The sequence below is a fragment of the Apium graveolens genome, chromosome 6, assembly GCF_009905375.1.
Source record: "Apium graveolens cultivar Ventura chromosome 6, ASM990537v1, whole genome shotgun sequence".
NCBI lineage: Eukaryota > Viridiplantae > Streptophyta > Magnoliopsida > Apiales > Apiaceae > Apium > Apium graveolens.
The window spans coordinates 60,752,979-60,776,394 of NC_133652.1; the positions used below are offsets into that span (position 1 = coordinate 60,752,979).

Below are 23,416 nucleotides of genomic sequence, written 5' to 3' on the forward strand. Positions count from 1 at the left end.
GTAAACGGACACACACCCTTGTCGGATAATGATCCAACTCGAGTTAAACAACCCGCTCAAAATAATCAGACTCCCTTTGACTTTAGAGAACACCATATCTTCTTGCATTATGGATAAATTGGCATAAAATTCCCGAACCAAATCTGGATAAACAACATCGGATGGAGACATCAACGATTTACATCCTTGGTGTTTGAATAAATCCACCATGCCAACACGATTGAGAGATCAAGATCACACAGTCATTTCATCAGAATGGGTTTGGAGAAAGACTTTGAATGACTAGGTTTTGCATTCACTGGAGATGATTCCTGAGATGCATGACTGGACACCTCAGATTCTAGTTTAGATACACGATGACGTTTTGACCCGAAACCCGCAGCCAAATCTTAGTTTTTGTGGAGAACATATTTCAAAAGTGTGTTGTGGATGTTATGTTTTGTCACTAGAGGATAAAAGTGAGAAAATAATAACAAAAAGTGAAAAAAGAGAGAAAATGGGATGGAGAAAATGAGAAAAGAAAAACCTGGGAAAGAGAAATGGTGTATAAAGAGGAGAAAGGAAAATAGATAGAAGTTGAAAAGAAGTGTATCAGAAGACCAAGGGATATGCATGAATTCCGAGAACCGAGTGCAAGTGATAAGTCATGTCAACAGAGAGATACACACAACAGTCACATGCAAGAACCGATGAAGCAAATACGGGAGAAAAAATACTCGAACAAAAATAAAATAATAAAGATAATCATGGAATCGATGAAATAACTAAAAAAATGCACAGATATGAACCATCTTAACATAAAATAGATTCTTGGAATAGTATCACATAGTTATTATAACGAACACATACTAAGTTCTCGTCGCATCAAACAAAAACGATCATCAGCCAAAGGTTTTGTAAAAATATCAACACGTTGTTTCTCTGTAAAAATATAAATAAGCTCAATATTATCTTTATAGACATCATCTCGCAGAAAATAGTGACGAACATCAATATGCTTAGCACGAGAATGCATGATAGAATTTTTAAAAATATTAATAGCATAGGTATTATCACAATAAATAGAAATATGTGAGTATAAAATACCGAAATCCTGGAATATTTGTTGTATCCAAAGAGTCTGAGCACAACAACTACCAGCTGCTATATATTATCCTTCACCAGTAGATAGAGCTACAAATGTTTTCTTTTTATTATGTCATGCAACCAAACAATCACCTAATAATTTACAAACACCACTCGTGTTTTTTCTATCAACCCGTGACCCTGCATAGTCAGCATCTAAAAGCCAATTAAATCAAAGAAAGATGTAGTAGGATAAAATAATCCCAAGTCACTCGTTCCCTTCAAATATTTAAAAATACATTTAATGACATTCAAATGAGATTCCTTAGGTTGAGACTGAGAATGAGCACATAAGCATACCCTATACATGATGTCTGGATAAGAGCCATTAAATATAAAAGTGATCCGATCATACCTCAAAATTTAGTGACATCTTCAGGTGTTCCTTGTTCATCTTTAGTGAGATTAACTGAAATACTCATAAGTGTAGTTTTAGCAGTAACATTTTCAAGTGCAAATCGTTTGAGCAGATCATCTATATACTCCTTATGTCCCATTATAAGTATTTTTTAGAATTGGATTGTTGTTCCAAAATAAGTGACTTTTTCTCATTTTTATATACTTTTTTGGCAAGTAAATTTCAATTTTGCCCTCATTGAATATGGCCTATATTTTCCATGCAAGACTATAACTATGAAATTTAATAGGGATAGCTTTGTAAAATTATCTAACTAAACCTTTTAATAAATATAAAAATTAGTCTTTGTGCAAGCCTTAAAAAGCAGTTATAATGGGATAGAAGGAGTACTTGCTTTGATCTATAAAAATACCTGCAACAACTTGTTTAAGTTGTAAACCTAGAAAGTACTAAAGTTCATCCATTAAACTCATATCAAATTCTTTATGCATGCAGTCGAAAAACCACTTACACAAAGATTTATTAATAGATCCAAATACAATATCATCTACATAAACTCGTACTAACAGAAAGTGATCATGTTTATAAAATATTAATAGAGTTGGATCGAGTGTACCGCGACTGAAGCCAATATCTACTAAGAATTGACGAGACGTTCATACCAGCATCGAGGGGTCTGTCTCAATCTGTAAACTGACTTCTTAAGCTTGTAAACATAATGTGGATATTTTTCAATGACAAACCCCGGAGGCTGCTTCACGTAGACTTCTTCCTTATTTTAGCCATTGAGAAAGGCGCTTTTGATGTTCATTTGATAAAACTTATACTTTTTGTGAGCTAAAAATACCATTAAAATTCGAATAGCTTTTAGACAAGCTATTGAAGCATAAGTCTCGTAGTAATCAATTTCTTTCTGTTAATTGTAGTCTTGAGCTACTAAACGAGTTTTATTTGAAATGATATTACCATCTTCATCCTTTTTGTTCTTAAAGACCCAACGTGTACCGGTTATTTTGGCATCTTTAGGCGGTGAGACAAGTTCCCATACTTGACATCTTTTGAACTAATTCAATTCTTCTTGCATAGCAACTGACCAGTGTTCATCTACAATAGTTTCTTGAGCATTCTTTGGTTTGAACTCAACAACAAAAGCATAGAAAGCACAGAAATTCCGAAGCCTGCTTTGAGTGGTAATTTTTTGGGCTGACTCGGACATAAGATTATTTGGAAGATGATTCTTCATAGTTCTGGAAGATTTAGGAAGGTGAATATTGCTCATTTTTTCTTCATTATAATTATCTGCTTGGAAATGAATTGGGGTTGCCACATTTGAACGTGACTGTCTCATTTACTTTTGAGGAGAATTTTTCTACTGAGAAGAACCGCAGTCATTCGAACATTGTTCAGGGGTTTTAGGAGTACTAGAAGAATAATCAAAGGCCTGTGGAGAGTTTGGAGAATTACTAATTTGCATTAATCACTACTAGTACAGACATAAGTCTGATCAATATAATTAGATAAATTAAATACAGAATATTGTGCAAGACATGCATGTACTATAAAAAGACTAAGTCAAACTAACAACCCTAAGAATTAGTTGTATGATAATCTAAATTTGTATTTTGTATTGTATTTCTTGAGTCTGTAAAAATGTCAAAGATTAGACTGGAGTATTTTTCCGTAAACAGTCTCAAGCCTAAGAATAAATTCTGGAAGAAGATCATGTCTCAGAGAAATTGTGAAGAAGTTTGGAGTTGAATAAATATGTTTTGGGAAAAATATTCTAAGTCAAGATATCTATAAGTCACATATCAAGTCATATAGAGAAGTCATTCAAGAACTCCAGAATGACTTATCGAGAAGTCCAAAATAGCTTATAGAAAAGTCTCAGAGATATCGGCAAGTCAAATTATCATTAGAGATCTCAGAGATATCGATAAGTCAAAAAATATATAAAAATCTCAGAGATATCGACACGTCATTTCTACATTAGAGAACTCTGAGATATGGACAAGTCAAAATAAAGATGTGAATATTGGAGATATCGACAAGTCAAATTCTCATTAGAGATCTCAGAGATATCGATAAGTCAAAATGCTTATAAAGATCTCAGAGATATCGACAAGTCATTTCTACATGCAGAAGTTTGGAGACCTCAACAAGCCAAGTTCACTTGTGGAGAACTCAGAGACCTTGACAAGTCAAAATACTTATAGAGGACTAAGAAATCTCGATAAGCCATTATACTTATCGAGATGTCAGTTCTTTATAGATCAAACTAGAGATCTCGATATGAAGCTCAAGTATAGAATGCAGACAAGTTAAATATCCAAGATTATCAATCAATAAACGATCTAATCAGTTAGATTAAAAAGTCTACAAAAGCAGTTTGAAGAGTACAAAATCAAAGGCCAAGATTAACTGACAAAGGATAGTCATAGATCCTGTGAATTTGCAAAGATTCACTAAGCCAAAAATGGAAAGCTTTAGAGATAACTTGTGCGGGAAAATTGCCGCTAAAATATTAGCTACCATAATTTATCTGCGACCGCTACCGGTAGCAGATAGTGCCACATTAGCCACTATATCTGCGACTGCACCTGGTTGCCAATTTAGCGACCAAAAGGTTTCAACGACTAAGGTTTATCTGTGACTATATGCCGTCGCAGCTACATTTTTTTTTAATATTCAATTTACCACGTAATATTTGGTGCTCCTCCTTAGTGACCACACAATATCTGCTACCGCATATAATAGCTGAAAATAATATTTTAAAAATGTTATTTTTAAAATATTTTTCTATAAAAATAATATTTTACGTTTTATTTTAATTTAAAAAATAAACATGGATTGAATTTTTGCTACGAATGTGATTATATATTTATGTAATAATTTTTTTGTATTAAGAAAATAATTTTTATTACTCGATATTACATATTTTCAATTTATACTAGTTTAAATAAATATAAATTAAATTTTAATATTTTTGATAATGTATAAAATTAAAAATAATCATATAACAATATTTGGAAATTATTTTACAAATATATTATATAATATTTGTTGCTTTACAAAAAAATGAGAAACGTGATATGTATCAAGTTTTGAGTACGGTAATGAATTTTGCAATTTAATAATATTTTATATATGTTGTTGTAACCGAACAATCAATAGACATGAATATTGCCCATATTTTTATCTCTATATATGTGTGTGTGCGCCTTGTGGTAAACCATAGAATTTTATACTGTTAATTAATTAGTATAATGATTAATGACTTTCAAAAAGTCTACGTTTTTTTACAAAATATTCAAACGACTAACTAACTATTTAAAAACGTATAAATACGTGATTCTTTCTAAGCCCCTTTAATTATTCAAAGAAAAATTAAAATAAATTAAAATTAAAGCATTGTTAAATAAAAAAATAAACACGAAAAGAGATTTCAATTTTTTTAAAAAATAAAAACTAAAAGCATTGTTAAATATCATAGATTATTTAAGGTTATTTAATATTTAAATATTTAAATAGAATTTTAAAATTGATGAAAGTGCCAGAGTATAAGAATTTTACTTAAAATTAATGTATGTAATAATTTATAATCTTAATAGAATTTTGGCATAATAATTTGAAATTTTCAGATTTTTTCAATTGTCCTTGATCTTTTAATGTATGATATTGAGTATTTTTTTTTTTTTTTTGGATTTTTTAGACTTTTTATTTTGATTTTTTTCAAATTATTTTGATTTGTTTATCAGATTTTGTGGATTTTTTAAATTAAAAAAATAAAAATTTAGAGTTAATAGCAAGCGAAGGCGGTCACAGATCCTGGTAGCTGATGAGAGTAAAAATGTGTTTTGACCCTGTACCACTCCCAATTACAGTTTTTAGCAAATCAGAGCTTCGATCGCCCTATGTATAGATATACATATTGTATGATGCATATATGTTATATATGTGTGTGAATATGGATGATTTTACGCGAATTATGTATCATATTGTGTGTGTGATTGATTTTGTGTGTATAAATTGATTTTTTCTGTTAATTGAATACTAATCCTTCTATACTTTGAATACTAATCCTTGTATCCTGTTAATCAATCTTTTTAGGTGAATATATATTTTTGAGGTGATCTTAAGTCTATGGGTCTGATTTTTTTGGGTGAATTATACAATGCTTGTATATATTTTTGGTGATGTGATTATTAGATATAATTGATACCAATTGCTTATTTATTTTGCTTTTGCAAGTTATTTTGTTTTGAACCCATGACCAAGGGATTAATATCGATAAATTAAAGAAGAAGAATTTCATTGTAGATGTATTATCTTAGTTAATCAGATTTTTTTTTAATTTTCCCTCGTGTAAAGTTACATATATATATACACACACTCTTCGTATACGAGTTAGTTAGGGGGAAATATAAATCCTATAATGTATAATGTCCCTGGCTGAGATAAAATATATGGTTAGAGTTTATAGATATTATATGGTAAATATTTAGTGAATTTGTATGCTACATATGGAACTTGTTACATAGTAATTTTATTTGCAAAATAAATGCACCTGTGTATATATAGGTATTGGATATCATGGACTTTTTTTGAGACCGTACTTGGATGGCACGACGGAAGTCAAATACTGAAATAGGTGCCACAACTGAATTTAGAGCCGGTTGCCAAGTGTTTTTGGATTTTGCGTATAGTCACCCGAAATGTGTGAATAAAAAGATACGATGTCCATGTTGGAAATGTAAGAAGAATAATTATTTAGACATAAATATTGTAAATTACCATTTACTTGTTAATGGGTTCATGAGAAATTACGAAGAATGCTGGGGGGCACATGGGCAGAGAAGAGATGGTGGCTTTACTGTACACAATTCTAGCAGCAGTAATAATCATCGTATGAATGAAATGGTTCACGACATTGTAGGGCCAGATTTTGATTGGGAACAAGCTAGAGAGCAACCTATGAATTCTGACGCCAAAAACTTCTTTAAGTTATTAGATGATGGCAGTGAGCCATTGTGGGATGGTTGTACCAAACAAAGTAAATTGTCTGCAGTGGCTACCTTACTTAACATCAAGGCTGATCACATGAGCCATGAGTGTTTTGAGTCTCTTTTGAAGGCCATTAAGAGTATGTTGCCGGATAGTGATAAATTACCAGAGAATTATTACTATTGCAAGAAGATGGTCAAGAAGTTGGGTATTGGATACCAAAAGATCGATGCATGTCCTAATGATTGCATGTTATTCTATATGGAAAATGAAAATATGACAAAGTGCACGGTCTACGGTCATGATCAGTTTAGACCTAATAAGGAGAGGGTGACTACAAAAAAATCAACTATACTGTTCAAGATTCTAAGGTATTTTCCTTTAACTGATTTGCTGAAAAGATTGTACATGTCTTCTAGAACAGCTGAACATATGAGTTGGCATGCAAAATCTTCGACTAAAGATGGAGAATTAAATCATCCTGCAGATGGGAAGGCTTGGAAATATTTTGACTTAGCACATCTTGAGTTTGAATTAGAGCCAAGAAATGTGAGACTTGGACTGTCCACCGATGGTTTCAACCCGTTTGGCCACTCATCTGTTCCGTATTCATGTTGGTCTGTCATTGTTACTCCAGATAACTTACCTCCTTAGATGTGTATGAAACAACCATACTTGTTTCTTTCACTCGTGATTCTTGGTCCTAAGAGTCCCGGAAAGAACTTGGATGTTTACTTGAGGTCTCTTATAGATGAGTTGAAGGTATTATAGAAAGATGGAGTACAGACTTGGGATGTTAAACGAAAACTAATTTCAACCTTAAGGCTGCAATTATGTGGACTATTAGTAATTTCCCTGCTTATGGTATGTTATATGGATGGAGCACACATGGAAAGTTGGCATGTCCATATTGTATGGAACGCACGAAGTCTTTCACTCTATCCAAAGGTCGAAATTCTTGCTGGTTTGACTGTCATCGACGGTTCTTACCCGAAGATCATCCGTTTCGCAGAAATAGAGAAAACTTCAGAAAAGGGAAAGTGAAAAATGATATGTCCGCACCATGATTGTCGGGGACAGATATGCGGTCTTGTGTGATGAGACTACCGGATGTCCCATTTGGTAAGAATGATAAGAAAATTATTGGGTTTGGCGAATCTCATAATTGGGTTCGGAAAAGTATATTCTGGGAATTGCCTTATTGGTCTACAAATTTAATTCATCATAATCTAGATGTCATGCATGTTGAGAAGAATGTGTTTGACAACTTATTTAACACCATAATGAATACAGGGAAGACGAAGGATAATGATGCAGCACGTTTAGACATGAAAGATATTTGTAAGCGTCCTAGTTTAGAAATTTATAAATCTTCTAATGATAAGAATCTCAAACCACAAGCACGTTACACGTTATCCAAAAAACAAGTTGAAGAAGCGTGCAAATGGATTAGATCTTTAAAATTACCAGATGGATATGCATCAAACATTGCAAGGTATGTTTCGGATAAGAAACCGCATGAAAAATTAAAAGGAATGAAGAGTCATGATTGTCATGTGTTCTTGGAATGACTTTTGCCTGTAGCATTTCAGGACGTTCTTTACAAACCAATATGTGATGCCGTGACAGAGCTTAGTCGTTTCTTTAATGAATTATGTTCAAAAACCTTACATGAGAAGGTTGTGTCTACACTTGAGAAGAATATCATACAAATCACGTGCAAATTGAATATCTTCCCACCTGTTTTTTTTTACTCTATCGAGCATTTGACAATACATCTTCCATATGAAGCTCTTGTTGGGGGTCCAGTTCAATATAGATGGATGTACCCTTTTGAGAGGCCGATGGGAATGCTTAAATGGGCAGTGAAGAATAGAGCTTGTGTGGAAGGGTCAATTTATGAAGCCTATAGTTTCAACGAGATATCTACTTTTGTCTCTAACTATTCTCCGGATGAAGTCTTGACAAAGGTCAATCGAGTCTCGAGAAATGATGATGGGGGAATGTTGAACTAAATGGTCGCCTTGCTATATTTGGTCTACCAGGACGCGCTTATAGAAAAGGGAAGCGCATATTCCTATCTGAGAAAGATTTACATTTTGCACACACTTATATTCTTCTCAACTGCGAGGAGATTGATGAATATGTGAGGTACACATGTAATTCGTTTATGTATTGATATATTGTATTTAACTTATCTAGTAATAGTAAACTATATTTAAATTAAGTTAGGATATAAGTAGGTAATTAACAATAACTATAATATAAGCACCAATCCATTAGTGTATATAAATATACTCGGCCAAGCAAAAATTATCTTTGCCATCAAATGATCAAAGATGTAATACGAAAAGCGTGGAAATTACTCTAATAATGACTAAGAAAGGTATTCATGAGTTATATATATATATATATGGTATCTGAAGCACCCCCCAAAAAGCGGGGCATGGGAAGGGGGCCCAACCATATCCCTAAGGCCTTTAATAACCCAGATGAACGAACTCTTATTCAGCTTCGACCAGGTCTTAATAGCACGTACGTATCAATTACTATAAGCATTTTTATTCCAATTTAAGTGTTAAAATTTTACCATTTTTAATGAAAAAATGTTGTGTATGATAGTGATTTTGCAGATCCTAAAATTCTAAATTGCATCTCTCAGATGTGTCTTCAGAATTGGCCTACACTTGCAATTACTTGGGCTAGCGCACCTGTTGTCCACAAAGATGCAGTATGGGCTGAATTTCAGGTATATCATTTATGTTATATAATCCAAATCAGTTATATACATTAGTGCATTAGCTGCTGGTTTTCTTACCCAAATAATAGTATCCATTTATAGGTGCTAAGGATATAAGCTAATAATATCATGTATAGGTTTTAGGTAGTAATATGCTTTCTGGCAGGTATGTAAAGTTTCAATCTTTATAAGTGTTTTTATGGTTCTTGAATTTGGTTTTTTTAGTGCAAGATTTTGTTAATAAGAGTCGAGCCCTAATGGCAAATATTCAATTATTTTCAAGTTTTTGTAATATTTCTTGAATTTGATTTTGGTATTAGTGAAACCTTTCGTGTAAAGTCAAGTTTTTAAGGTAATATCTGGGAATTGTGCACTAAGTAGTTGAGAAAATTGGGATTTTTTTAAAGGTTGTTTGAAAAAAATAGTCCTCTATTTTTTTAAAAAATTGAAAGCAAGGAATTTTTAGCTGTTGTAAGATGGGGAAGAAGTTTTGGGTGAAAGATGACGACAAGGCTTTGGTAGAAAGTGTATTTGGGAGGGGAAGCCTTTGAGTATTTGGATTTGCTAGCTTCAAGTAATGTGTGTTGAGTTTGCTACTCCTGCTAGGGATTTGGGATTGCCGACTGGGTTAATTAAATATTTATTAAACATCACTCAAGTAATGTGTCTCGGCTAGCTTCAAGTATTTAGTTTCGCATTCATTTAACATCACTCTACTCGCAATCTCGATTCTTTCTTCATGGAGTTAATTAAATCCAGAAAATGTATCACCTTCTAGTGTGTCACAATTATACTACAAATAATTCCTTTATTTAAATACTATATTAACTTTTTTTTACATAAATTACATGACATAAAAGATTGTCAAACCTTTTTATATCACTGGGAAATGGGGGATTTAAATCTGCTAGTCTGCGCTTCCAGGCTATATCAGATAGAACAAGGATCACATTTTTTAGTGCATATTATCACACAAAGACTAACAGTTGCGGTCATATTTGTGGCCCTGTTCTAGACAATGTTAGAGTTTGGCCTGCTAGAGTTTAAAACGATGAACTAGTCCTGCTTATCCAAAAAACCAAAATTTAATTGATGCGGTGCTTATGTCTCAATCACGTAGTGTTAGGTCACACACACTGTAGAGGGGGGGGGGGTGAATACAGTGTATAGCACAATCAAATCCAACATTAATAACTCAAGTAACAGAAAACAAACTTTATTCAAAACAATAAACTCTGTTACAATATGGAACTGTCCTCTCTCAGTGATGAACAAATATCACGAGAGCTGCTAGGGTTACAATGAATAATCTTCTCGATAATGATAACACTTGTAGTGTAAACCCTATGTCTGTGTTTATATACTACACAGTTACAAGATAATCGCTAATTGATATGGAATATAATTCTGCTTCCTAAAATATATCAATCAGATATCTTTTCTTCCAAGTATTCTATTCTTCATAGAATTCCTTCTTCATGCATATCTCTTCGTATGTTTTATCTCGATCTTCTCTTCCTGTAAATCAACTGCTTTCCTTATCTGAACGTTTTCTTTAAGTCCTGATATTATCTTCTGATAGATATCTTCTGAACCTTAAGTACTGATGACTTAAGTTCTGACTTCAGTATAAGTGCTGATTTCAGTTAAGTACTGATTTGTCCTGTTTAAGTAAGATCTGTAAACTAAACATAAATCACATTAGTCATGACATTATCAAATATATCTAACAATCTCCCCCAACTTGTAAATTAGCATAATATACAAGTTAACAGATATTTGATGATGTCAAAAACATTAAGTACAAATGCATGAAAATTTGACTAGATAACTACAACTTACAGTCCTTAAAGCTTTACCAACTTTAACTTCTGATAACAACTTCAGTCTGTATTCATATATGAATTTGAGCAGTTGTAGATGTTGACTCGGTTTCATCTTCTGATCTCTCTGGTGTCAGGAGTTGTTCTGAGATAGTTCTTCAACAAACATCTCTCAGCATATCTGAGTTCATCAACCATCCTCCTTTTAACATCTTTAAGTTCTGCAGAATCTTCACCAGTTTGAAAGATTGCAGCCCTGAGATCATTAATTTTAGCTTTCTTTATGTCCTGATCCAGTCTGATCAAATACGCCTTGTCAGACTCAAGATTGAATTCCACAGCCTTGTAACCCAGAAAGGTAGTTATAATCTTAGCAGAGTTGGGCTTCATCTCAACAATATCACCCTTGTGATCTCTGTACTTTGGAAGATATGTGCTGTCAGACTTAACAGAATAAAGCCTTTTCTGTTTCTGAATTTGACTCTTCAAAAAGTTTGCAGCACTTTCTGTTATTTTGTCATTCACTTGAAGTAAGAATAATACATGTTCCAGTTCTTCAAAATACTTCAGTGGAATGGCATTTTCCCTTATATGATACACCCTACCATCTGTCATGAAGTACAACAAGATGTGTTATTTTAAGTAGGTATGGTAAACCATCTGTACAGATTCTAGTTGATTCAATCTTTCAGGAGTTGCTCCAATACCTGGTTCACTTAAGGAAGTTGGATCATTGGTTGTGTTCTGTATTCTTCTTTCATCAGCACTTCCCAATCCAGTTTTATCTCTTGCTTCCTTTCCAGTAACCACTCTTGCTTCAAAACCACTTGCAGCAGTCTTCAAAGGTTGAGTCTGTTTGGCTTTGGTGAATCCTGGTAGGAGTATCTTTGAAGGTTTAATATGAGCAGTGTCAGAGGTTTCCTTTGATTTATCTTCTGATATCAAGTTAACTTGAGCTATGCCAGAGGTTACTTGCTTCTTTGAGATATCAGAACTAACTATCTCTTGACTCTGAACAACTTGAGCCATGTCAGAGGTTGTCTTAGAAATTTTTCTTGAAGTCAGAGCAAGATCAGCATCTTCAACAGTAATTTCTTCATCCACAGGAGGCACATAAACCTTGATAGGTTCACCAACTTTCTCTTTGCCCTTGAACCTTGGATCTATCTGCAATTGTGATTTAGCTTTGGTTGCTTCATGATTTGTTCTTTCTTTTATCACAATGCCTTTGACTTTTGGAAGTTTCTTTTTACCAACAAAAGCTTCAGATTTAGATTTGACTTTTTCTGACTTAAGTCTAGCTTCTTCTTCCATCAGACTCTCCAAGTCCATTACCAGATTTTCCTTAAGAAATAACTGTCTTGACATTTCTTCATCAAGATCCAAAAGTTCATCAGAACTTATCCTTTTACCAGTAGCAGAAGTAATTCTTTTTCCAGCATCAGAACTTGTCCTGTGACTTGTAATTTCAGCTCTTCTTGATGAGAAATTTCTACCTTGACCATGACCTCCACCCATTCCAGAGTTTCCCTGGTCATCTTTTTCATCATCCTTCTCCTTCAGTGTCTAATCAGTTTTGCATTTGGACTTAATTACTTTCTCCCCTTTTTGGCATCAGCAGGTAAGAGAAAAGAGATAAGCAATTCCACTGAGGCTTGGATTTCATCGAGTTGAGATTGCTGAGAAGCTTGATTTTTCAAAATATCATCAATCTGAGACTGTTGCTTCTCTTGGGTCTTCTCAATGTAAGCAACTCTGTCAAAGGTAGGTTTAAAGAAACTTTTCTTTTCAAGTTTCTTAACTGTTTCTTGCTTGAGCAATTCTTCCTGAATCTTATGTAACTCTACATGAGTTTTTGAATGGAGACCTTGAAGATGTCTAGTACTCAATGCAGTGACTCGAAGCTGTGTCTTGAAATCATCAGTAATTAACATTTCATCAGCTTTTGCCAAGTGCTCAGCAAGAATCTTTTCAGATGGAACGAAGGTAACTGAGTTCCATTCCTTAGTCCACTCCTGTCCTCTAGGAGTTTCACTCCAAGGTACTGGTGCTTCTCTTGTAAAAAACTTCTTAACTAGTTCAGATTTATGAACAGTTTGTCGGGGTGCATGTCCTGAAGGACCAGCTGCATCAGCATCTGCATTAATAACAGCATCACCAGTAGGATCATCATTTGAAGCATCAGAACTAATAGAATCAGCATCTTCTGATAAAATAACAGTATGAGAAGCAATTGAGGCTTCAGCATCATCCTCTAAGTGCTGATCTGGTTCCAAGTTCTGATCAACAGCCATATCCTGATGCTCACCTATATTCTGATCATCAACATCTAGATGCAAAGAAGGTTTGGTAGACAATTATGGAGTTTGAGTAGCATCACTAACATGTGTTGTTGATGGATGAATTGCTGTTGGAGCTTCTAAGTAGAGAACCTCAGGCACAACCAGGTTGTGAATATCAATTTCAGCACTTGTACCTGGGTCTACAGGAGATACAGTTTCATGTATAGGAGACACAGATGGTGTGTTTGCCTTGTCTGTAGCTGCTTCCTGAGTTGGGGTCAATGAAGAAGGAGATGCAGTAGCTTCAGCAAATTCTAGTTCTTGTGAGATAAGAGATTCCTGATCTCCTTAGCTGCTGCTTCCTCATCATCTGAAGCTGGCCTTTTAGCTCTCTGTTTCTTGTATCTCTTTAAAGGTGGGGATTCCTTGGGAGGTTCAGCAGAAGTTATTCTTCTAAGCCTTTTGAGAAGCTTAGATCCCCCAATTTCAGAATCCTTCTGAGAAGGAACCTTCTCAGCTTCTGTAACAACAGGTTCTGATGCAGAAACCTGTTCCTCACTATCAGACTCATCTCTCAGAACAATCCTCCTTCTCTTCTGTGGTGCTTGAGGAACAGTCTTTGTCCTCTTGGGCTTGGAAGATGAAGGCTTCACAGTAGGTGCTGAGGATGAAGGTTGAGCTTTCTGTGAAGGTGTGAGATATGATTTGAGATATGTTTGAGGGAGGGTTGATGTAATAACTCGAATTTTTGAGAACCTGTAAAACGTTTAATAAATAGCAACCACGACAGACGGGAAAAACTTTTGAGCCCACACTATATAGTGCATAAAAAAATGAGTTTCGGAATCGATATTATGACTATACGTACCAAATAAGTGTATGTAAACGCTATTAGTTTTCGAAGAAAATGAACTTTGAAAAATGACCGTAATTACGACTTATCAAGGACTACGGGAATCACAATATAATTACGAGATTAAAATCCTACGGATTTATATTCAATTAGGATAAATAAAAATATAAGGACTAGAAACGAAAAGAATTACATTGCGAACCATTTACGAATAAGTATTGCGGAGAACATTTAAGTAACCGCGCGAACGCGTAAGCGATTAATTAAACGTAACACACTAACTAAACCATGGTAAGGAAGTAACCATGGTTACTTCATCAAATAGTGAGCTAACCCTAGAATGACCAAGCTAGCTAGCAAATAGTGTGCTAAGGAGCTAACCTTGTAGTTTAGCTTGTAAGCTAGCAAGCTACAAAGATTTGTCCATGGATTTGGAGACAAGGAATAAACCTAAGCTATCCTAGGAAGAATAAAGATCAACTTGCAAAGATATCAAGTCACCTTCCAAGAAGCAACCTAGAAATCATCCAAGAGAAGCAACCAAGTGCTATAAATACCCCCCACCCCCATTTAGGTCCATTCGGCTATTTTGAAGAAAAAAGGGGAATTGCAATTCAAAACTCCAAGCTCTAGTTCTTGTAAAATCACACAATTATTTCCCAAGCCTCTTAGCAACTAAACTAAGGTAAGAAAAATCTTTTATCTCTTTTTACCAAGGTTTGATGGGTGGAATAAATTCAAGAAACTCACTAGTGAATAGTGTGAATAGTAACCTCTCTTTGGTTTCTTGATTTTAATGGTGGTTTTAGGTTCCAAAAATCATACCAAGCACTTCCAAGCCTCCACCATCCTCAAGAACACATCTCAAGCTTTCAAGAAAGGTAAAAATCTTTGGCCTAACTTTATTTAAGGTTCATGTTTAAGATCCATTTAGTGGGTGTTAGTAAACCTAGCTTACTAAGTGTTGTTGATGAAATCTTGATGATTAAGTTGAGTAGATTTAAGGTTGGCTGTTGTTGCCTCAATAACATGATGTTCTTGAGAGGAGTTTGTGTGTTGATGATGATATTATGATTGTTGGTGGTTGTGTTGATAGTTAAGGCATAAACGAAACCCCGATCGTAAACGTAACTTCGTTAAAACCAACAAACCGTAACTTTAAGTTTCTGCAGAAAGTCTTTAAGTTGTAAACTATAGATTCTTGAGAAATAACCTTTTTTTAAGATAGAAAATGTTATAAGGATCGTTTAGGCGCTTGAATCGCTTAATTCCGATTTACGGATCAAAAGTTATGATCGTTTTAGTAAAAGTGTTTAACGCGACAAAAACTGCTACGAATCACGAACTTTGAAAATATAAAGGATAGACTTAAAAGTATTCATAAATCATGAAATTTTTACAGAGAGTAACATGTGGAGTTCCCTAACTGTCATAAAAATTTTAAGTGAAAATAATGATTTATCAATTTTATAAAAATGTCGGAGCCGAGACCGCGCGAGTAGAAACCGTAAGAATCCTTAAGCGGAGCCGACAACGATAATGAGAATGAACTCAAGATACTTAGGAAAATGAAGTGACCATAAAGTGTTTATGACTTAAAAGAAACGTTAAGGGTAGTATGAGTTGAGAGGGTGTATAATGAGTAGCGCATGAGTGCGAGTTACCGTGAATTAGGACGGAACCTAACGAAATGAAATGTGTTTATGGTTATAGATTTCCGAGCGGAACCTAGAGCATCCTCCACCTCGAGATACCCAGGCAAGTTTACAAACCCAACTCCATTTTACTGTTGTGTTGTGAAAGGATTGTTTTACTATCATCGCATAAATACCATGTTTGCCATGATACGTAGTTGTTGAATTTTCGCATAATATAGCGATGTTGTACGATAAGTATATATCGTGAAATGATTATTTCACTTTAAGCGTGCTGTATTGTATAAGACCGAGGGTCGGTCGGGGATTAAGATAAAACCCGGGAATCATTCCGGAGATATTATAGGACGGTTATACGTCCATAGTGGTACGTTTTAAAGGGACTCATCGTCCACTTACGAAACATTAAAACACCTCGAACTTTTAAAACGATTTCCCAATGAGCATATTCGCTCAACTATATTTTATTGATTCGGATATTAAATATTATATACGTATTCCTTTATTATAGGAGTAGTATACTTCAACGTTTATTTATTTCAAACCCAATTAATCATTATAGATTATTAATTATGTAAACACAAACTAGTTAAGGAATACTATTTAAATAAATCTTAAAAAAGAATAACTCATTCGAGGTATGATTAATATCAATTATCATTTAATTATTTATAGAATACTATTTAATTAATGATTATTTATTTAAGGATTGTTATTGATTTAAAGATCATAGATCCTGATATACCTTTTGATTTAGAAGTATCATACGAATAATTTCAGATCGTCGGTGAATATTATCCCGACTTATTATTATATTGAATATAGTTTCAAGAAGAAACTTTCCCCCTTATTAATTATCTGTTGACAACGGTCAACACACATCCCTATTACTTCCTCCGAAATTCTCGGAAGTACGTATATACATATATATACACTTATATTTTAAAAAGATAAACTATCTCTATCAACAAGCAAAACGCTTGGGGAACTTCGATATGGTTCAAGTTCCCGAGATTGATAGAATTCTGTTGAAGGACAATGGAGGGGTAGACTCTGGTACTACGTGTGCTGGATGGGCTACCAAAGGTACCGCAGGCGAAGGTACTTTGTGTACTCAGGAACTTGTGAAGTATGTGTATACCCGAAAATGGGACACGTAGCCCGAATGCGGTCAGGGTGATACCCGAGAGATGACGGTATTCGTCCTTTTACAAGTAAAGAAGGTTACTTTCCGTAGGACGACTGATCATCGTATATGGTGGCTCCTGTGAGATGTCCAAAATCTTCCAGTTGGAATGGATATGCAATACCGTAACCCAAGCCTAGGTGCTGGGATTACTATTAAGGTATTCGCAGGTTATAAAACCCCCTTAAAAGAATTGTTTTCATTAGAAGGTGTGGGACACCAAGAAATCTACTTTTAAATAAAACATATATATAATATATGATGTTATTATACAGTCATTTTCATACTGTACATTATTATGCTGAGCATCTTAGCTTGCACTTGTTTTCTTAAATTGACACAACACAACAGTGAATCAAGATGCCTGCCATGAGAACCACAGCCAGGAAATGGGTAGGAAATGGCCAGCTGTTCCGTAGATTATTTGGTGCAGTACTCAGGTAGTCGGAATAAGCTGGATTAGTTTTCAGTTGTTTATAGTTCGGCTTATTTATAAGTATGGTTTATGTAAGATAAGAAATAAGAAACGTATATTCGGCCGGCGGATTAACCTTACTTAAAGGTCACCCCCGATAAGACTAATTATATTTGGGTTGTAATAAAATTTCTCTAGTAATGATGGTTCGTTTCCAAGATAATAACCTGTAGTGTGTGTGTGTTAAGTGTGGGGTCGTGAAGCGTGAGTATTTACATATCGTAGTGTGAGTTGTGTAAGTTTAGATAGCGTGGCTTCCGAGACTCCTGACCCCGGGTTTTGGGGCGCCACAAAAATGGTATTAGAGCCTTAGGTTATCAAGTCTTGGAAATGATATGATATAAAATATGTAGACCTAAGAATAATAAGACAATCAATTAGAGCTCAAGTCGAGTTCGTTGTCGGGCTACACGGGTAGTCTTGACTGTTTTACCCTCAAGGGAATTCCAACTCTAAGTTAGTAACACCTTGCCTATTGTGTCAGGTACCAGTGGAGCCTAGGAGGGAGGTTGACCCTGTTGATGATGTCATGATTCCTGAGCATAACCCTATTCCCGAGCCAGAGAGCCCGCCCATTGATGATTCAGACGATGACCGTACTGAGGATGTCCTAGAGGAGGAGACTGAGCTTCCTGTCCCCGTAGCTAATGGCATAGTATGGAGAGATGTAGAGATGTACCCACAGCAGGCTATTCGCTCTCCTACACTACCCCCAGGGATCCAGAGCCCTATGTCCTATACTGATAACGATGATGAGGAGGCGATACGCGCACAGTTCCATGAGGTCCATGACATATCCTCTAGCGACCCAGACTCACCTCTACCACCACCGGCGACCATGCATGTAGCCGTACACGACTGGGTAGTGAGTCAGCTTAATGCTGAGATCACTGCGACGTCTGCCCATATTGCTGAGTTACGTCAGGCACTGACAGCTGAGAGAGCCACCCAACTAGGATACCCCGGAGATTTCAGAGCTGCTTCCCCAGCCATAGCCCGTAGAGAGATCGATGGGATCGAGCTCCGTACCAGGGTTCAGATGAGGATGACATCAGTGGGAGGATACATCCCGGTAGTCGATGCAGAGATGATGATTGCAGGAGCGATGAGGAGGGTGCGTGACCTCACTCGCAGTGATAGTGACTGAGAGATTAGTGACTAGATATAGACCTTGAAGAAGGCTGAGTGACTTGTCACCAATTTTGATAGGATTGCTAGTAGTAGATAGCGTTCCTAGCCTTTCAGGGTACATGGCTTATATATTTTCATTTCAGTATTTAGAACTAGCAGTGATAGATTGTAACCAGGCATGTATGAACTCGGCTAGTTGTTTCATCCCCAGGATATAACTGGGAGATCTTATGAATATATATCTAAGCAGTTATTAAAGAATTGATGTCTATATTAATGCACTTTATAAAACCTGTTAAGTAATAAATGACATGCTTATATATGAATAAAATAGCCTAACTGTTATAATCATGTGACCAATTTTCCTTATCAGAATAATGCCACCCCGTAGAAGAGGAACCAGGGCACAGCCCGCAGAGTCTGTTAACCAACAACGAGGTGACCCAGTAGTAAATGAGGAAAGTGAAGAAGACATAGACTATAATGAATATGATGATGAAGAATATGTAGAAGAAGAGGCTGAGGATACCCATCAGGGAGGGAACCCCGTAAATGAATTTATGGAACTGCTGAGAGCAAATCTGAACCAACAGCCTATTCCACCACAGCCCCCTGCTGCCCAACAGACTGTAGCTACTGTCTTTAAAGCCTTCAAGTCCCTCAAACCCCCAGAGTTTCTAGGATCTGCTGACCCCGTTGAAGCACGGGCCTGGCTCAAAGAGATAGAAAAGTCCTTCGAGATACTAGGAGTTGAGGAACGATATAAGACCATTTTCGCTTCTTACATGCTGAAAGGAGAAGCTAACTATTGGTGGGAGTCCAAACGAAACCTAGAAACTGATGCTGTGATCCCATGGGATAGATTTACCCGACTGTTCTTAGACAAGTACTTCCCTAGGTTTATGGAAACCCAAATGGAGATTATGTTTCTGGAGTTGAAACATGATAAGATGACTGTGGCAGAATATGAGGCCAAATTTACTGAGTTGTCTAGATTTATGCTTGAGTTTCTGAATACCGAAGAAAAGAAAGCGCGAAGGTTTCAGCTTGGTCTGAAATAATGGATACAGAACCGAGTATCAGTGTTAGAGCTAACAGACTATGCCACCTTAGTACAGAAAGCCTCGATTGTTGAAGCTGGCAGTGAGCAGACTGTGAAAGAAAAGGAGAATATGAAGAGGAAGATAGGAAGCCAAGGAATAGGAACCGGAAACAGGAGCCTTCCAAGTAGGTTTGTCAGGGGAGCGGTGTCCCAACCTGCAAGAGGCCCCGGATTCAGAAAGGCCCCAAGTGAGAGCGTTGGCCAGGGCGGCGGACAATCTAGGGCAACATTTCATAGCCAACCACGTGCCCCAATACCAGAATGTCAAACCTGTAAGAAGAGGCACCTTGGAGTGTGTAACCAGACAAGAGCCCCTCTGAGATGTTACCTGTGTGACCAGATCGGGCACCTTGCCAACAGTTGTACCCGGCCCAAAGTAACGTGTTTCCAATATGGGAAGGTAGGACACATGAAGCGGGATTGCCCAAAGTTGAAGCCCCCAGCCTCAGGAATGAGTAGAGCTGCATCTAACCGACCTCCAGCCGCTAGGAGCTTCAACATGACTGTTCAGGATGCTGTCCGAAATACTGACGTGATAGCAGGTACCCTTTTGTTAAATTCCGAACATGCAAATGTCCTATTTGATTCTGGAGCAACCAAGTCTTTTATATCTCAAGATTTTGCTTGCAAGTTAAAACTTAATGCCATACCCTTACGTGAGGTATTACAAGTGGAAATAGCAAACAAAGAAATAATCCCTGTAAATCAAATATACCCTAAGTGCAAGCTGAAATTAGAAGAGAATATCTTCGAGGTCGACTTACTACCATTCGCGTTAGGAGAATTTGATGTGATCTTAGGAATGGATTGGTTATCCAGTAACGGAGCGCAAATAGATTGTGAACAGAAGAAAGTTAAGATAAGAGTGCAGAATGATAAAGAGGTAGTGTTTAAAGGTCAACGACAGAACCAGAAATTTTTGACCATGCTTCACGCGAAAAGATTATTGAGGAAAGGTAACGAGGCCTATTTGGCTTATGTGATAGATACCCAGAAGGAGGTCCCCAATATACAGAACATACCCATAGTAAACGAATTCGAGGATGTATTTCCAGAAAACTTACCAGGATTGCCACCTGACAGAGAAATAGAGTTCGCTATAGAGTTAGCACCAGGGACGACACCAGTATCCAAGGCCCCATATAGGTTAGCCCCAGTTGAGATGAAAGAACTAGCTTCTCAACTGCAAGAATTATTAGATAACGGAATGATAAGGCCCAGTGTGTCACCATGGGGAGCACCAGTACTATTCGTAAAGAAAAAGGACGGCAACATGAGATTATGTATAGATTATCGAGAGCTGAATAAGCTGACTATAAAGAATAGGTACCCTCTTCCCAGAATTGACGACCTATTCGACCAACTCAAAGGAGCTGTACATTTTTCCAAAATAGATTTAAGAATAGGATACCACCAGTTGAAAATCAAACCGGAGGATATACCAAAGACTGCTTTTCACACTAGGTATGGACAATATGAGTTCTTAGTCATGTCGTTTGGATTAACCAATGCACCTGCAACCTTTATGGATTTGATGAACAGAGTGTTCAAAAAGTACCTGGACATATGTGTGATAGTTTTTATAGATGATATTCTGATCTACTCAAAGACAGAGCAAGAACATGCAGAACATTTAAGGATAGTCTTAGAAATCTTGAGGAATGAGAAATTGTATGCCAAATTTTCGAAGTGCGAATTTTGGTTGAGAGAAGTTCAGTTTTTAGGACATGTGGTGAGTAACAAAGGAGTTTTAGTTGACCCTGCCAAGATAGAGGCGGTATCCAATTGGGAAAGAACAGCAACCCCAACAGAGGTTAAGAGTTTCGTGGGTTTAGCAGGATATTACCGAAGATTCGTGCAAGACTTCGCTAAGATATCCGGTCCACTGACTAGACTTACTCGGAAGGCAGAAAAGTTCGTATGGACGGAAAAGTGTGAGGAGAGTTTTCAAGAACTGAAAAAGAGGCTGGTGTCAGCACCAGTGCTCGCTCTTCCCGATGGAAAGGGAGAGTTTGTGATATACAGCGACGCATCACTTAAAGGATTAGGATGTGTACTAATGCAGCACGACAAGGTTATAGCGTATGCCTCTCGACAATTGAAGGAATATGAGAGCCGATACCCTACGCATGACCTAGAATTAGCAGCCATAGTATTTGCCCTAAAAATTTGGAGACACTACCTATACGGTGAGAAATGCGAGATCTACACTGACCATAAAAGCCTCAAATATATTTTTACTCAGAAGGAACTAAACATGAGACAGAGGAGATGGTTAGAGTTGATAAAAGACTACGACTGTGAAATTTTGTATCACCCGGGTAAAGCGAATGTGGTGGCTGGCGCCCTTAGTAGGAAGGAAAGACTCAAGATGATAATGACATCGGAGGAATTAATTAAGGAATTTGAGAAGATGGAAATTGACGTAAGAATGACCTGTAAGGGAACGGAAGGATTATTTGAGATTAAGCTAGTACCAGAACTAACTGCAAAGATACGAGTATGTCAGGAAAAGAAGATGAGTGAGGAAAAAGGGACATTGACCGGTGAAGAAGTGAGATGTGAGAAGGATGAGGAAGGGATCATGAGGTATGCGTCCCAGATTTGGATTCCGAATGTGCAAGAATTAAAGGACGAGCTGTTGCATGAAGGGCACAGCTCTAGATATTCAATCCACCCAGGAAGTACGAAAATGTACCGTGACCTTAAGGAATATTATTGGTGGCCTAACATGAAGAGAGAAGTAGCGGAGTGGGTTAACAAGTGCTTGACATACCAAAGAGTGAAGGCGGAACACCAGCGACCTAGTGGACTGTTACGACCCCTAGAAATTCCGGAATGGAAATGGGAACACATAGCCATGGATTTTGTGACAAGCTTACCTAGGACAAAAACTAATCACGATGCTATATGGGTTATCATTGATAGACTGACCAAGTCTGCACACTTCCTATCAATCAACGAAAGGTACACCGTAGACAAGTTGGTAGATATTTACTTGAAGGAAATTGTAATAAGACACGACGTTCCTGTAGCCATAGTGTCAGATAGAGACCCGAGGTTTAATTCCCGATTTTGGAGAAGCTTCCAGGAATGTGTAGGCACCAGACTAAACATGAGTACCGCTTACCACCCCCAGACGGATGGACAAAGCGAAAGAACTATACAGACCCTAGAAGATATGCTGCGAGTATGTGCCATCGACTTCAAAGGAAATTGGGATGATCACTTACCCCTGATAGAATTTTCTTACAACAATAGCTATCACGCTAGCATAGGAATGCCCCCGTATGAAGCTCTTTACGGGAGAAGATGTCGCTCTCCCCTGTGTTGGGATGAAGTTGGAGAACACAAGCTATTAGGACCAGAGTTAGTCCAGCAGACCAGAGAAATGGTAAAACTCATCAGGAAGAGACTGGTAGCAGCCCAGGATAGACAAAAGAAGTACGCTGATCAGACCAGGAAGGATAGGGAATATGAAGTAGGAGATTCTATGTTATTGAAGGTATCTCCGTGGAAAGGAGTGATGAGGTTTGGAAAGAAAGGGAAGCTGAGTCCCAGATTCATAGGACCCTTTGAAATTTTGAGGAGGATAGGACCTCTAGCTTACGAGCTCGCCTTGCCTCCTAATTTGCAACAAGTACACAACGTGTTTCACGTATCCATATTGAGAAAGTACCAT

The 23,416-nt window shown here is 36.6% G+C and overlaps 1 protein-coding gene across 1 annotated transcript; it reads left to right on the forward strand.

Annotated features, from left to right (window-relative positions):
* Nucleotides 1-6,103: 6,103 nt before the first annotated feature.
* Nucleotides 6,104-7,141, forward strand: LOC141665158 (uncharacterized). Its single transcript, XM_074471141.1, has one exon. The coding sequence runs from the start codon at nucleotides 6,104-6,106 to the stop codon at nucleotides 7,139-7,141; it is 1,038 nt and encodes a 345-aa protein (XP_074327242.1).
* The last annotated feature ends 16,275 nt before the right edge of the window (nucleotides 7,142-23,416 follow it).